Genomic DNA, 14,615 nt, shown 5'->3' on the forward strand with positions numbered 1-14,615 from the left:
ATAACTTGGCGGAGTTTTTTTTTTCTTTTTTTTTCTTTTTTTCTTTTTTTTTTTTTTCTCTTTAATTGAAACAATTATTCACCTACCTGTATTTACTAAAGAGACCGTTAAGTTCAATAAAAGAAACACCACAAGTATAGATCTCGGTTGATAGACAAAAGCTACTGTACCTTGTTCAAAAGATACCAGGAAAGCACAGAGCACGTTGTTTTTCCCTATATGCAGGTGGTACCCCAACATTCATTACCAAAAGGAAAGGAAAAAAAGGAAGAAACCAAGTTGTACAAGTACTGACTGGTAACAATACAGGGCAGGAAAGCCCCCGGGCCGCCCGTTCCCATCGCCCAGCCCTCATCCAGGCACCACCTGGGAACGCACAGCCTGCGCCGTTCCTGCCCCTGTTAGCAACTGTAACACAATCCTTATCTATAGTGTTAAGAGAATTAAAAGCCATGGACCGATACTGAACTAGGCTTCATTACACGGTGCATTACTATATTAGTTCCTATATATATCGTATTTATAGTTATTAAAAAAAACTTGCAGGTGTTGAGTGTGGACCAGTAGCATGGGTTTGAATGGCATGATTCTGCACAAAGACCATCTCGCTGAAGAACCTGGTATTGCTTGGAAACGAAAGAAGGAACAATTAACAGAAAGATACCCAGCCCTTTGCAATGACCCGCTTCTCCTTTACAAAAACGAAAAGAAAGAAAGAAAGAAAAAGAAGAAAAAACCCAAAAGTCGGTTTGTACAAATAAAAATAAACGCCCTAAGGTTCCATTTTGTAGTATTTTTTCAGATATCATGATCTGTGTCAGTCCTTATAAAATATACATTCATATACTGGGAAGCTGTGCTGCGCTCAGCGGCAGGGCAGGGCGCACGGCGTGGTGCCTGATGGAAAACACACAGCAGCTGCCAAGGCTTCTCCCTGCCTTCCTTCAAGCACCCACGCTGGGCTTTGGGAGCGGGTCGGGGCCCTGCCCAGCAGCACAGCTCACCTTCTCTGGGTACAGACAGTTTCACTGGCCACGGCGGTGCCGCCACGGCGGCCGCCACAGGTATAGCAGCAAAGCGAACAGCGAGCCGGGTCTGAAGGACCCGTTCTGCTCGGCCGGTCCTCACAGGAGGAGATTTCCTGGTGCTCAGCTCCTGGGGGGGTCCCACGGCTCTCCTGCCCACCCCTCTCTTCCAGCATTTCCTATTGGAGCGGTGCTGGGGCTCCCAACTGCACAGCGCGGCCGTGAGGGACCGGGCTGAGCTGTGCAACCTGCGCACCGTTCTTGGCTTTAACCAAGCACTGCTGTCCAAAACAGAACAAGGACAAAGAGCAGCCGTGTCCGTGGAGCAGGGCCGACATCCCCTCCCCCCCCCAGACATGCTGTTTGGCCTTCTCAAGGTTATGTGCGTTCCCAAACTGTCAGTGCATCAAATCATTTCAGTAACAAATGCAGCTTCGATTGGATTCTTCTTTCAACAGTTATTACCAAATAATAATCACACAGTGCAATAAAGAAAGGAAACCAGCAGTTCCTGACCCTGTGAGAGCTGTATTTCATTCCCAGGTCAGAGGAAGAGGTCGTGGGGCCTGAAGAGCACAGATAACGGAGTGTGAGATCACGACCACCGGGGTATCGCTCAGTTCGCTCCATTCCCTACCAGCTGCTGATGCTGTTTCACAGCAGCCTTTCCATTTGCCAGCTCGCCTACCCACAGGTCCAGCTCAGAAAAGCAAGGGTGCTTCAAGAGTTTACTGCTCCAAGGAAAATCCACTCTGTGTTTGGGTCGGGGATGAGGAGTGCACAGCGGGTGCGAGCCCTGCGCTGCCCCGGGTGGAGCTCTGGGGCCCTACTGCTCCACTACATTTCCACAGGACTGCATTTGTGTGTCTGCAAAGATGTGGGTTCCCCCAGAGCAGAAAAGCAGGGCCTTCCCTTGGGGAAGCTGCTCTGGACAGAAAGGGATGCTGAGACCCCACAGGTGCCACAAGGCTGGGCCAGCAGAGCCCCTCACTGCCCCCAGGGCTGTGACTCCCCACACTTCAGGGTGAGAAGAGCCACGCTTCCCACTGAAATGCTCATTCTGAACACCAGGCAAAAGGGGTGAAGCTATTTACGGTCAGTTCTCTCTATTTTTCCTTAAATACACACAGGATACTGGTGTGTGGCAAGGCAGAATCATGCCTCCCGCCTGGGGGCACAAGCAGTTGTTCAGAGTTCCCAACAACTCCTCCAAAGCCAGGCAATTCTCCCTCCTGCCCCCATCTTGACAAGAAAATCAAAGTTTAAGGTCCAGCCAAACCTCACAGAAACAGTTACCGAAGTCAAAAAGGCAGAACAAGATTAAAAAATAAAAATAAAGTGTACCCCTCTCTCTGGAGAAAGGCTCAGACTGTGTCCAGCCAGATATTTCCTATAACCGTCCTATGAAAATAAAAAAATTATTAAAAACAGATTCTTTTAAATTAGGATAATACCACTGTTTAAAAAGCCTCGTCATAAGTGCTTTTCCCTATGAAGTGCTTCTCATAGAAAAATATACAAAATATATTTACATTTATAAAACCTTAAATACTAAACTGTAAACAGAACAGAGTAAAATCCAATGTCTCAATTTGTTTAGGCTTGGGGCTTTTTCTTTCGTTCTTTTTTCTGTTTTGGTTTTTTTTTTTTTCTCTTTTTTTTTTTTTTCTTTTTTTTTTTTTTTTTCTCTTTTTTTCTTTTTAATTTTTGGAGGCGTGGAGCAGACCCAAAAGGGAGGAGCATTGACTTGAACCAGGACAATAGTGTCTTTCGATTCACTTTGACTAAGTCTGGCTCTTCAGCTACTGTGATTTTCAACCGTGCCAATCGCCCATTTGTTTCCTGTGCATTTTTAAGTGCTGCACGGAGTCCACGAGGCTGGTTAGTGTTTGGCCTTGCATCTTCAGTGAATTTACACTCCATTCTGGTGCCTCTTCCTGTGCCTTTCATGGAAGATTACGAAACGACGTGCTGCCTGCAGGTCAGACAGGCACGCGCCTACAGAACCACTTGCTTGTCTCCCTAGGATGCTGTTCAGTGGGGCTGCACACAAATCCCCCCTTCCCAGTTCCTGCTCTGCAGCCAACAGCAGCAGCAGCTCCCACCACTGCTTTCTTCCCTGGGGAGCAGTCCCACGGTGGCGGGGGAGCCCTTCGGTCCCTAGGTCAAAGGAGAAAGGCAGCCTCCAAAGGCAGAAGCATGGGAAAAGACTGCTTCCCTCCTTCATAGCGGGGGGAGGGTGCTGCTGAAAGAAAGCCTTTGCTCACAAAGATTTACAGCTCTGTAACCAGTTGGCACAAGCCCTTTCTCTGCTAAGGAATGCCAGGAATTCCCTTTGCACTCCAGCTGGAATTTCAGAGTGAGACACTATCCAAACCCTTCTCACTTTACTTCTGGCTGCTGTACGACCCTCTCCCCCATTCAGTCTTCCTAGATTAAAGCAGACACGGCACAGCAGCCACCTACACCACACAGCACACCAACCAACTCACAGATAGTGTTTTGGAGATGCGTAACACAAGGAACCACAGACACTCACAAAGTTCTCAGAGTAGCTGGTCGGTGGGGTACAGTTTCTCTCCCTAGGAGAAAAGCGCAGTCACGTACTGTGCTATGGAAACTTATGACACAGCAACCGAACGAAAACGTGAGCTCCACATTCACCTCTTTGAGCCAAGAGAGGTCAAAGGGATGGATCTGCCATCAGTCCTCTGTACTCGGGTGCGGGTCTGCCTTCCCTCCCCACTCCCACTCATTAGCCCCGTTCTGAGAAACAAATTCTGGGGGGGAGGGGAGGGTTGGGGTGGGAAAGAGAATAGCAAAAACATAATCACACTGAGGATCTTCTCCAGTCGCCCGTGTCTTTCGTAAGGGTAAGTGTGCGCATGCAAGACATGAAGATGTGGACTCTGACAGAGAAACACAGCCGCCAGTTGGGTCCCTGAGCCCAGCCGATCTTCATTCCTGCCTCTGTCCTTCCCCCTCCCTGCACGAATGGCAGGGCAGGGGGTCGCTGTTAGCTTTGGTTCGCCCCACGCCCTTCAGGGCTCACTTGCAGCTCGCTGAAGTTCTTAGTTTAAAAACTTCCTGCACTTCTTGGCGCCGCAGTTACAGGGCAGTTTGTTGCTGGCGTCTTCAATGGGGAACTTGTAGTCGTAGGTGAGTTCTTCCCCCCTGTAGATTTTGCGCATGGCGAAGATGACAATGTGCTTCTGGCCATCGATGTTGATGACCCGAGAGTAGCAGTTGGGCTCACAGGAGTGATTGATGAAGCGGGCTGCATTCCCATGCATGGTGGCATCCACCACTTCCGAGTCGTCAATGCGGAACATGTAGCAACCGATCCCCTACACACAGAGAGCAGACAGACAGTTATGGCAGGGAAGTCAAAAGCTGCTCTAACGGACAGCTGTGCTTAATTACTGCAACGTGCTGAGAGTCAAGTCATTCAGAATATCTGCAACCCTGCTTCAGTTATTTCAACCCTTTGCTCTTTGGAGCTGCAAGGTGAGACCACACTGATACGTTTCCCTGCCCATGGGAGGAAATGAATCCCAAATCCTGATGTTTCAAATGCAGTTTTCACATGCTCTATGCTTGTCCTACCTTCAGGGCCACTTCTTAGCTCTCCCAGGCTCCTCTCCCTACACAGTAACCTCACCAGTCATGTCTCACAGTGATTTATCTCATCCTATATACATCACTACTTTGCACTGAAAACTGTTTTAGGTCACTAATACAAACGCTAAAAGCATTTGAGAACTCTAACTATTCTGTGATTATACTTGGCCTGGCTTTGTTTAGATAAAATGCTTCTCTCAAGCAATGACAAAAGCTTCATGAAACAACTGCAATTTGTAGCAGGGAGGTCACTACGCAACAAAGAAGTTTTAATTTGGAGGACTGATCAGTTCTTGATTTTGTTTGAGGGTTCTGGTTTACACACTTCTTTATGCTGTGAATGCTCAAGCTCTGCTCTCACCTGTGACACCTCCTCTGGCACAGCACAGATCTTTCACTGTTTAAGATTCTCTTACTCACGGCACCATAAAAATCAACTTCACTTTCCCTCCATTCTCTGCCCATGAGAAGCACTACTCTGGCTCTGGAACTCGAAACTTCAGCACACGTTTTTGTTACAAACAACTTGAATCCCAAAGCCTCGTTAGTAACCAAGCTCTCTGTCTGCTCCGTTTCCTTGGATGACTGAATGGGAAAGGGGCTTATAATGCTTTTTAAGAAGTTCTGTGAAAGCCCTTAACTCACCTTACTGTCATAGTACTTCTCTCGTTTGTCAGTGAGGATGGAGCGAATGACATTGCCCGAATATTCAATCACCATCTCACCTGCATCAATGTTCCTTTTGCAGAACAGGCCCCGGCCGTGGATGGGAGACCTAGAAAAGCAACAGGGTGAGAGAGTATTCAAACAGCACAAGTGAAACTCAAAAATGTTGCACCAGCACTGCAGAGAACAAATTTCATGATAGGGACCACAATAGTATTGTTACACTTCTACAACGTAATGCCAGTGACAACAGTAGGTCTCTCCTACTGCCTTAGCTGTCAGCAAGGTTTTCAGTTTTTACCTTCCTCTGTCCCAGACATCAAGTTTAGAGTGTCAGAACAAAACCACACCTGTAGACACCGACTGCCTCCTTGGAAGTCTTCTTCAGGTGTCGGAATCGCATGGGCATTGGCAGGTCCATGCTTGTTGCCCTCCTAGAAGACAGAGACACCACTGAGTGATGACACCCACGAGAGCCCATGCCACGTATTATCTGGGATGGTTTCCAAGACACAAACATTCAATCACTGTGGCACCGCAGCCCGCTGAGAACACCATCAAAATTCAGTGTAATGTAAATGCACACACACACACACACACACACACACACACACACAGACTTAATGGAGAGCTGTTCTTAATCCTGTATCTTAATCTTTAAATCCTGTATCCTGATTGCTAACGAGCAATCTTTTCTACAAGTTCAATGCAGATAACTTCTTTCCTCCTCAAGTTATCATCAAAATGTCTCGAGTCAGCAGGAAAAAGAAATGTAGAAAAGACAACTGGTCTGGCTGACCGCCTTCAGCTGGTGTAGGACTGTAGGAACCTCCCTTGTTTTCCTAGGGCTTGGTAGCTTTGAAGTCTTAAGCACTACCTCAAAAAATAACAAGGTGTAACTAAAGCTGATCTCTCAGTTTTAACACCACAGCATTATCTTCCCCCCTTTAAACCTTTAAACCCTACCGCATACCGGGCTGATTTCAGCTGTACTTCCTCCTCTTCCTCATCATTTGGGTTGTATTCTGGTGGCTGTCGGTGTTTAGATGCCAAGAAATTAAACATATCAAATGCAGATTTCCTGTAATTTAACAAAGGAAGTCTGTGTTACTAACTAAAATTAATGCAAACATTTGGTTGGCAGAACAGCTTGGCATGTTTACTGTTTTACACCTTCCCCAGTCTGTCCTCTTTCACAGCTTTTTATGCATCAGGATGACACACAAGAGCTTCTGAGAACTGTGAATAAAGGCACCAGCCAGGAAAGTTTTATTAAACAAAGAAACACAACAAAAGGTGCAGACAAAGAAGATGCAATATAGCTGATTTACTGGAGAAAGTTGCTTACTTTTACTTATAAACTGAGAGCTCTCAGCACTCTCGAGATTTCCTGCTTGTGTCCTTGTTAACCTGAACAAATGCAAAGCTCACACTTGCCTCAGGTGGACTTCAGCCCTAGCAGAGCCATGTGGATTCAGAGGAGGTTCATTGGCCTCCTCTGGTTTATGAAATCTGAACTTGTAGTTGTGGCAGTGCTTTGCTCCATAAAGTTGCTCAATCAGAAACACAACGGTATCGTGGATAATCCCCAGCATCCTCAAACCATTCACACCTGGAACAGGAAACAGAGCACAAGAATGGTAAAAATGACCAAGCATATTGGGAATGGGAGCAGCAGCCCATTAAATAAAACCTGTGCTAGCCTGAAATTTTCCCAGCAGCACTGTGTTAACTAGCTAACACTCCAGGTAAGCAATTTTAATCAATTCATTAGGAGAATTTATTTTCCATTAAAAAAAACAAACAGCAGCTCAGCTGAAATTCTGAAGGCAGTCCTAAGAGCTGTTTGTTCTTACACATTCAGAAGCACATCAACCATGGTGGTGGCACTGGTTGTTACCTGCAAATGACAGCTGTTTCAGGCGGGCATTGGAGCGGGCTTCTTGAACTTTGTCGGTCAGTGACTTCCAGGCATCTGCAATTCCACAAACAGAGCACAGAACTGTGAAAGAGCATCCAAGCACTGGGCACTGAGGAGCGCTGTAACAACAGCCCTGCTGTCAGTTTTGGCACACTGCATCACATTTCCATCAGCACCATCAGCAGACTTTTATGTACGTGTGCAGTACGCTGTTTTCCTATAAAATGTTCATATCTAAATAAAATAAACTGAGAACACGAAGCTTCCATTCCACCTATGGACTATAAATTGTCCAAAATTCACTGTGGAAGAAAGGGAAATGAGTTTCTTCAGTTCTTGTAGGACAAGTCCAGGTGTCGTACTGTCTGAGTTGTGCTATTTCTTTCCAACACATGGTTCAAACCATTGGTCAATAGATAAAATGGGGATAGTGACATCATATATTTCAACAGAAACCACGTATTGTTACGAACTAGGACTGTTCTAGGGCTGTACATTAGGAGAAGTTGTTTCTCGTTTAAAGGTCTGTGAAAATAAATAATGCTCTCAGAAGTCACAATTTTACTTCTGGCACGGAAAGTCAAAGCCAGCATAACAATAAAAGCACAGTTCTCACCTTCAATGCTTTCTGCACAGATTTGAAAGCCGTCATCACTTGAGATCTCAAAAACCAAACCTTTCTTGGGTTTCTTCTCACCAAGACACTCTTTCCTCTTTTGTTCTTGCTGCAGCCAAAACATAAGTGGGGAGCTGAAGGTGCTCTCTTCTTCCTCAATAGCTCTTGAGCCTAGGAAAGACAAAAGCTAGTATGAAGGTGGAAATCAAGCAGAAAGAAGCTTTTTTCCCACATCTGAATCAATTACTTATATATAGTGGTCAAATGGCAGGTCAGTAATGTGGCTAAGAAGAACCTACAAAACTCAAATTACAACTGCACTCAGGTAAGGACTCATACAGATTTACCAACATTCACATCTCGGTGAAGAAACAAAATCTATCCATTCTGAAGCTGTTTTAACAACAGATGACATTAGTAGGTTCTAAACAGCCATTACAGGAGAACCAGGTTTCCACAGGACATGATTTGCAGTAACGACAAAGAGCAGAAAGACTCTTTATTATTTTATTTGTGAGAACTATTCACGCTACTGCAATTGTATATAAGTGACACTGGACTGGGAAGATCTGAAAGACAACAGTCTACATTTCCAGATTTACTTTGAAGCACTCAAAAAAGGCCTAGGAGCTCTCATATCTGGCAGTCATACTAAAATATACTTTCTAAGAATTGAGATGTCAAAGAGATTTTACTCAAAGGAAAAAAACTCTAGATAGCACTGCAGTGAGAGTGTAAAACCTCAAGTACTGAAATCCCCACAAGCTAGGAATAGAAACAACTATTGGAGCAGATTTTATTAATAGTGAACAAACCTTTCCTCCCTTCAAGGCATGAATAACAAGACTATTAGCTCTGAGATTTTTTTCTGTGAGAACAAGAGAGACAAATTAGAACAACAAGGTACGAATTTCCCAGTCATGGAGAGTCCCAAGGCCTGGTGCACACAAAGAAGCAACATACCTGCATCTTCTTGCTCACTTGTTGAGGTCTGTGTTGATTGAGATTCTGGGAGAACTGCCGTTTGCCTTCAGAAGGAAGGAAGTGAAAGTGAAGAATACTTCATAACCATTTTACTACACCTGAAACCATTGCTAAATGTGTTTTAACGTAAGCTCATCTGGAAATGAACAGGAGGATTCTGTTCAGTAGCATTTATCTTTGTGCTGTCGATCAGTCAGTAGATAGCAGACTAGTTCAACAGAACCTGTCATCTGTTGTTCTCATTAGTCCTACTCTGTAATACAGTGTATGCTAACACACGATCTGCCTAAGAAATGCATTTCCCACAGCTATATCAAAAGAAATAAAAATAAACAAATAAAAACCGTGACTGCTCATTCCAGACTGAAAACTGCCAAGATAAATCTGTTAGCAAAGACCCCTTGCATTCTCCAGACAATTTTCAATTTATTTTGTTAAGATCAGGCCACCAAAACCTGATGCAAAGGTGTGCTTCGTGCTTACCCTGTAGACTGGCCACATTGTGTTTGTGATGGCTGATCTGTGCTTGCTGCATCCTGCACATCTGTCTTCACAGCAGGAGTCCTGGAAGAAACAGAGTTAGGAACATTCAAACTACTTTCCAAATCGTGCATGCTATCAATGAGACTGGAAGGCAGCAATAGATCTACTGGGAGTTCCAACAAGTGATTCAGCAGTTCAGCAAAACTACAGGAGGAGTAACAACAGCTGCTCCTATGACACGAGAAAACAGATCGCATTCCCAGCACTGTGTGAGATTCAAGTCGTGCACTTGAAGAGGAAGGAGAAGCATAAGTTTGGCTGCAAGAGGAACAATTCTGAGCAATCTCAAGCAATACCTCAGGGCTCAAGTGATGAACACTGACACAATCACAGCAATTATTTACAGACTGAAACAAATTGTCAAGTAATCAACAACACACACACACAAAAAGCTATGTTAAGAGGTTAAGCTGTCTAAAGAGTTCTGAATCAGCAGTTTAAGAACCAGACTTATCACAGAAGTCAAGTCCAGTGCTTCTCAGTTACCAAAATGCTGATGCTCTTTAGCACCAGCAATTATTTGGGACCATCTCTAATACAGCCAGAATTGAAAATAAGGGGTGCAGTCCTTAATTTGTCAGAGGTGCCAACAGGGAATAGAAGTCCTCCTAACCTCCTAACCCTAAAAGGCTCGAGTTTCTCAGCCTTCCCTTTCCAGAGAGAACTTCTAAGAACTTCTTTAGAGATCTGCTCTCCAAAGCCAGGTGAGGTTTTATGTCAGAAACTATCAATCAAAAGGCAAATCTGCTATAGAAACAGATGCAACATTCTCTCTCATACTGCTGCAAAATCTCACAGGTGAGCAAAGCAAGCACTTCTCTTACCGTGCAGCTGAGACCTGGGGTGCAGCAGTGGTCCCTCTGTCAGGAACATGTGCTTCAGAGGAACCGGTCCACATGTGAGAAGTTTTGTGCTTCTTTCCATTCCCTTTCTCCAAAGACGGCTGAATGCGTTTGATTTTCGGTTTCATTTTCGACGAGCCAAGCACAGAGCTACTTGCAGACTGCTGACCAGACGACGGGGAGCCTCCAGGAGATGCTGAGCTGGCATGCAGCACAGATGAGGAAACCTTGTTTTGTTCCAGTCTGGTACTATTGGGAACATCAACCAGCTGTGGAAAGCTTGACAGCTGAGCTGTGGCTGAAGCTGCACCGAGGTCCAGCTGTGAGGAAGCAATCCCAGTTTTGCTGGCCAAGAGTTGTGTCATATGCTGAAGCTGATAAGAGCCTTCTGGGTCTGTAGATGACTGGGCAACTGTCATGCTCATAGTCTGAGCTGAAGGCAGAACACAGATGCTTGATGCAGCTGTCATTGCTGCTGTAGATGGAGTTTGTGATGTTCCCAGTTGTGAAAACATCCCAGAAGCTGGTGGTAAAGTCATGTGCTGCTCCTGAAGACCAAGGCTTTGCTGACTAGCTTTGATCAAGAGATTGCTTATGGAACCAAGGTCCCCTAATAATCCAGGGCTAGTTAACGTTACTGAGCTTTGTCCCAAAACATGGCTGGGAACTGACCCACCGGTGGTAGGGGCTGCTGAGGCCTGCATGGATACCACGTTCAGTACCGAGGAACTTGATGCTAGCCCTGACACAGGCCCTGTTGGAAGGTGACCAGCATCTGGCCCAATAACACTAGGAGATGTGCCAACTGCACTAGCAGTCCCACTTTGGGGGAGCAAAGAGGTTTGCTCAAAATACATTACTCCAGACTTGGACCTTTTGATAATATTGGGGACGGTTCTGTGGGACGTCGAATTCGCAATGGTTCCCAAATCCAACGGGTGGTTGGAAATTTGGGAAGGAGCAAAATTAATTAAAGTCATGTTTGAGACCATATCAGGAGGAGCTATTGCAGAAGGGGTTCCAGAGGGAGCCAGCTTCTTGTTCTTCCTTGACTGCAGTCGAGATATTGGCCGTTTCTTGCTCAGGGCTGCAGCTGGTGTTGAAGCAGTGGTACCAAGATCAGTCCTCTGATTAGCTTCAGACACCAACAGCTGAGGATCAGGGGGTGGCTGCACACCAATAAGGAGACCTGGCGAAGGACTGCCAATATTTGGTGGGAAGCCAGTCTGAGTGGCTGTGGAGAAGGGATGTATATGCTGGTGATGGGACATGGGCAACAAGCCTTTACTAGTGGGAGGATATAAGGACTGAGATGAGGGCAAGCTTGGATTTAATCCTGTGGTCAGTGTGAGCCCACTCCCTACAGGCCCCAGCACCGAGGCATTCGTCTCCATTACGCTCTGTGCTGAACTCACAGAAGGTGTCAACTGTATCTTTTGAGTAACGCCATTGGGAAGCGTTTGGAGGACGTAGAGTGGCTGCATATTTTGATTGACCACAAGAAGCTTTTCTGCAGCTGGCTTCAGGTGGGGTGGTGTTGTCTGTACTGCAGCATTAGAAATCTGAGAGGCGCCGGGACTATCCGTGGAATTGGGAACGTACTTCTGGTTCTGCAGGGGAACGGTGGGTGACACGGGCACTTGGATACCTGGAGTCCCACTGTTCCTAGTTAAATCCTGGTTGCTGCCATGTCCTTGCTCTACCGGGCCACAGGGTGGGCTGGCTATATGCTCTGCATCAATGTGACCCTGGATGAAGTGGTCAGGAGTCATGTGCCCTTCAGGGCTGGGGTCTACTCCTGGACTCAGAAGAGCTGCATCGCCCTCGCTAGAGGTGGATTTTTCTGTGACTGTAACTCTTTTCTCCCCAGATTCCGTGGAGGGCAAGGCCAGCATTGACCTCTCTCCTGAAGAGGACAGCGAAGACTCTGAAATGACGGCAAGTCTGTTGTGATTTTGACTGGGCACCGTTGGGCTGCGAGTAGTCAGAACGGAGAGATCAGAAGGAAGTTCCAAGGGTAATTCAAATTGCTCCTCTGCTGATATGGATGAAGAAACACTGCTATCCACTGGCTCAGTTGTTGGCAGCTGTTGAGAAAACACTTCAAACAGACCCATGTCTTTGCCCCGGTTGCTATCAAGGCCTAAACCTTCTCCAAGTGTGAGAAGCTCAGACGAGGAGGACTCTGGACTTTCTCCTAAAGCCTGCATGGATGGCGTGTTCTTCAGCACAAAATCCATGATGTCTGAAGGGAGGATGTTTCCACAATCATCGCTGTTGTTATTGTCAGAGTCAGATTTCAGAAGTTCTGTGTTAAAAGTATCCAGCAAGTTCTTATCAGAAGGTGTGCTTGCATGAGCCCTACGGCCCGTTTCCAAAGAGCTCAGCTGAGCTTCCAGAGAATCCTGACCTTGTGTTTTAACCCTGCTCACGGGATGGCAATTATCCATCTTTGGATCGGTTTTGTGGACAGCAGGGCTTTTTGTGACTTGTACTTTCTCCCCAGTTTCTTCAGTTCTATCCAGCTTTAAGTTTTCCGTTCCATTTTCTTTACCACTCCTTTTAGTTACTTGATTTACTTTTCTAGTTGTGGCTGTGACACTTGTATCGCTTTCAGTCCCATCATCTACACCATCTAGCTGGGAGATTTTTGGAAGATCACACTGCTCTTCCTCCCTGAATAAGTTATGGGATGCAAGCCTCTCCTCAGGGTTAGAGGAAACCACCGTTCTAGTGAAATTATAGTAGTACAAGTCATCCTCATCTGACGTGCTTAAATCATCCGCACCGTCCACCTGTCCTTCTGCAGACCGCTTCCCTCGCTTCTTCCCTGTTGAGTTACTGTAGAATGGAATGTCTTCCTCTCCATAAGACCTCACACCATACAGAGGAGTCAGCCCAAAGAACATATTAGACCTGGCCCGAGCGCTTCTCCGTGGATACCTCCGCTTGTATGAGCCTTCTTCTTGAGCTTTAGTCCCATCCTGAAGCATCAAGCTGTTATCTTGAACAGGCAGGTTTTCATATGCATTATTTTCAGATTCCTGTGTCGGTGCTTTATTTGGACTTCCTTGAACTACAGAGTTATCTTCTGGGCTTTCAGAATTGGAGGAGGGCTCTGCTGAAGAGGCAAGCTCTGTCCCTGCAGGCTGAGGTTCAGCATCACCTTCCTGCTGTGCAGCTTTAGACTGGCCTTCGCTTTCCATCTTGAGAGGAGTCAGAGTGACTTTGACGGTGCGCTTTCTAGGTGCCTGTGATTCCTTAGGGGCCACTTCAGGCAGCACTACAGAACCTTTAGATGACCCCTGCGAAGGTGGAGACTTCTCAACAGTTTTTTCAGCAGGAATATTATTACACAACCTCTGACTAATTTGTTCAGTCACCAAACCCTGATTACCAAATTCTGACGTCAGATTTCCTTCATCACTGCCTACTGCCTGACTTGAATCTGTGAGAGATTTCAAGGAATGCTTCTCTTTAAAACTCTCTTTTGCTGTCTTTTTCCCCTTCTGACGCCTGTCTCTGGTGGCAGAAACTACCTGCTCGCTTGCTGCAGGAGATCTGCTATTTACTCCTGCAGACTTCAGCATCTTTGCATCTATCTCATCAACTGAAGCAGTTTTTTCTGGCTGTACAGATTCCAAGTGCTGATCTCTGTCTTTCCTTGGGCCTCTCTGATGCAAAGATGGAAAGGATGCTGTTTCTTTAGAAGAAAATGATCCTGCAGATTCTTGAAAGGTTCCTATTTTAACATTTATTTCTGTGCCTGATGAACTGTTTGGTTGAGTTGATGCTTTGGAGTTTCCTGCAGAAGAAAAACTATGAGCTGAATAATCTGGGTCCCTTGAGGTCAGTGTTTTCACCTTCTCTCCCTTTGAAGGCGTGCTTTTGGCAACCAAATCCAAACTACCAGGATGTTTTCCTTCTGTAGACTGAGATGCATCCAGCTGATAAGTTTTAGTTCCACTTGCAGCTGCTGTCTTCTGGGAGCCTGAACTCGAAGAGCAGCTTTGAACCGGAGCACTTGTGGTACCTGAATTCACAGATCCCACAAAGTGGTCAGCAGTTTTTGTAGTCTGTTCATGTTCTGAAGAGGACCCTATGCTGGGAACTGAAGACAGACTGTGCCTGGAGTAAGTATTCCCAGCTCGCGTAGGTGAAATCATCCGGAGTTTTGACTGCTGCTGTGATAATGAGGAAGTGCTGTGTCTTCTAGAACCAATGCTTTTAAGTCCAGAGGATAGCAAAGGATCTCCCACTGTAACTATTTCATGGGTCATTGGGGTAGGACTTCCTGAGAAAATAGAACAAGAAGACCGTCAAGAGATAGGAATCCTTCACAATCAATACATACCTAATTGTTTCAATCACACATTTCTTGACAGGTCATCTCCACT

The 14,615-nt window shown here is 45.9% G+C and overlaps 1 protein-coding gene across 3 annotated transcripts in view; it reads right to left on the minus strand.

Moving 5' to 3' along the window:
• Window positions 1–1,533: 1,533 nt before the first annotated feature.
• The window catches only part of KMT2A (lysine methyltransferase 2A), a 44,424-nt gene continuing 31,342 nt past the window's right edge, over window positions 1,534–14,615 (minus strand). For all 3 annotated transcript variants that reach the window (XM_042882310.1, XM_042882312.1, XM_042882311.1), the window contains 10 exons: window positions 10,201–14,512; window positions 9,317–9,397; window positions 8,813–8,877; window positions 7,850–8,020; window positions 7,213–7,287; window positions 6,750–6,924; window positions 6,286–6,393; window positions 5,663–5,746; window positions 5,292–5,421; window positions 1,534–4,372 (listed from right to left, as the gene is read on the minus strand). In XM_042882310.1, the coding sequence (XP_042738244.1) occupies window positions 4,097–4,372; window positions 5,292–5,421; window positions 5,663–5,746; window positions 6,286–6,393; window positions 6,750–6,924; window positions 7,213–7,287; window positions 7,850–8,020; window positions 8,813–8,877; window positions 9,317–9,397; window positions 10,201–14,512 (5,477 nt within the window). In that variant the 3' untranslated portion in view covers window positions 1,534–4,096. The remainder of the gene's footprint in view (window positions 4,373–5,291; window positions 5,422–5,662; window positions 5,747–6,285; window positions 6,394–6,749; window positions 6,925–7,212; window positions 7,288–7,849; window positions 8,021–8,812; window positions 8,878–9,316; window positions 9,398–10,200; window positions 14,513–14,615) is intronic.

This window comes from Lagopus leucura, unplaced genomic scaffold (assembly GCF_019238085.1).
Source record: "Lagopus leucura isolate 7727_CA_CO unplaced genomic scaffold, USGS_WTPT01 Super-Scaffold_100034, whole genome shotgun sequence".
In the NCBI taxonomy this organism is placed as follows: domain Eukaryota; kingdom Metazoa; phylum Chordata; class Aves; order Galliformes; family Phasianidae; genus Lagopus; species Lagopus leucura.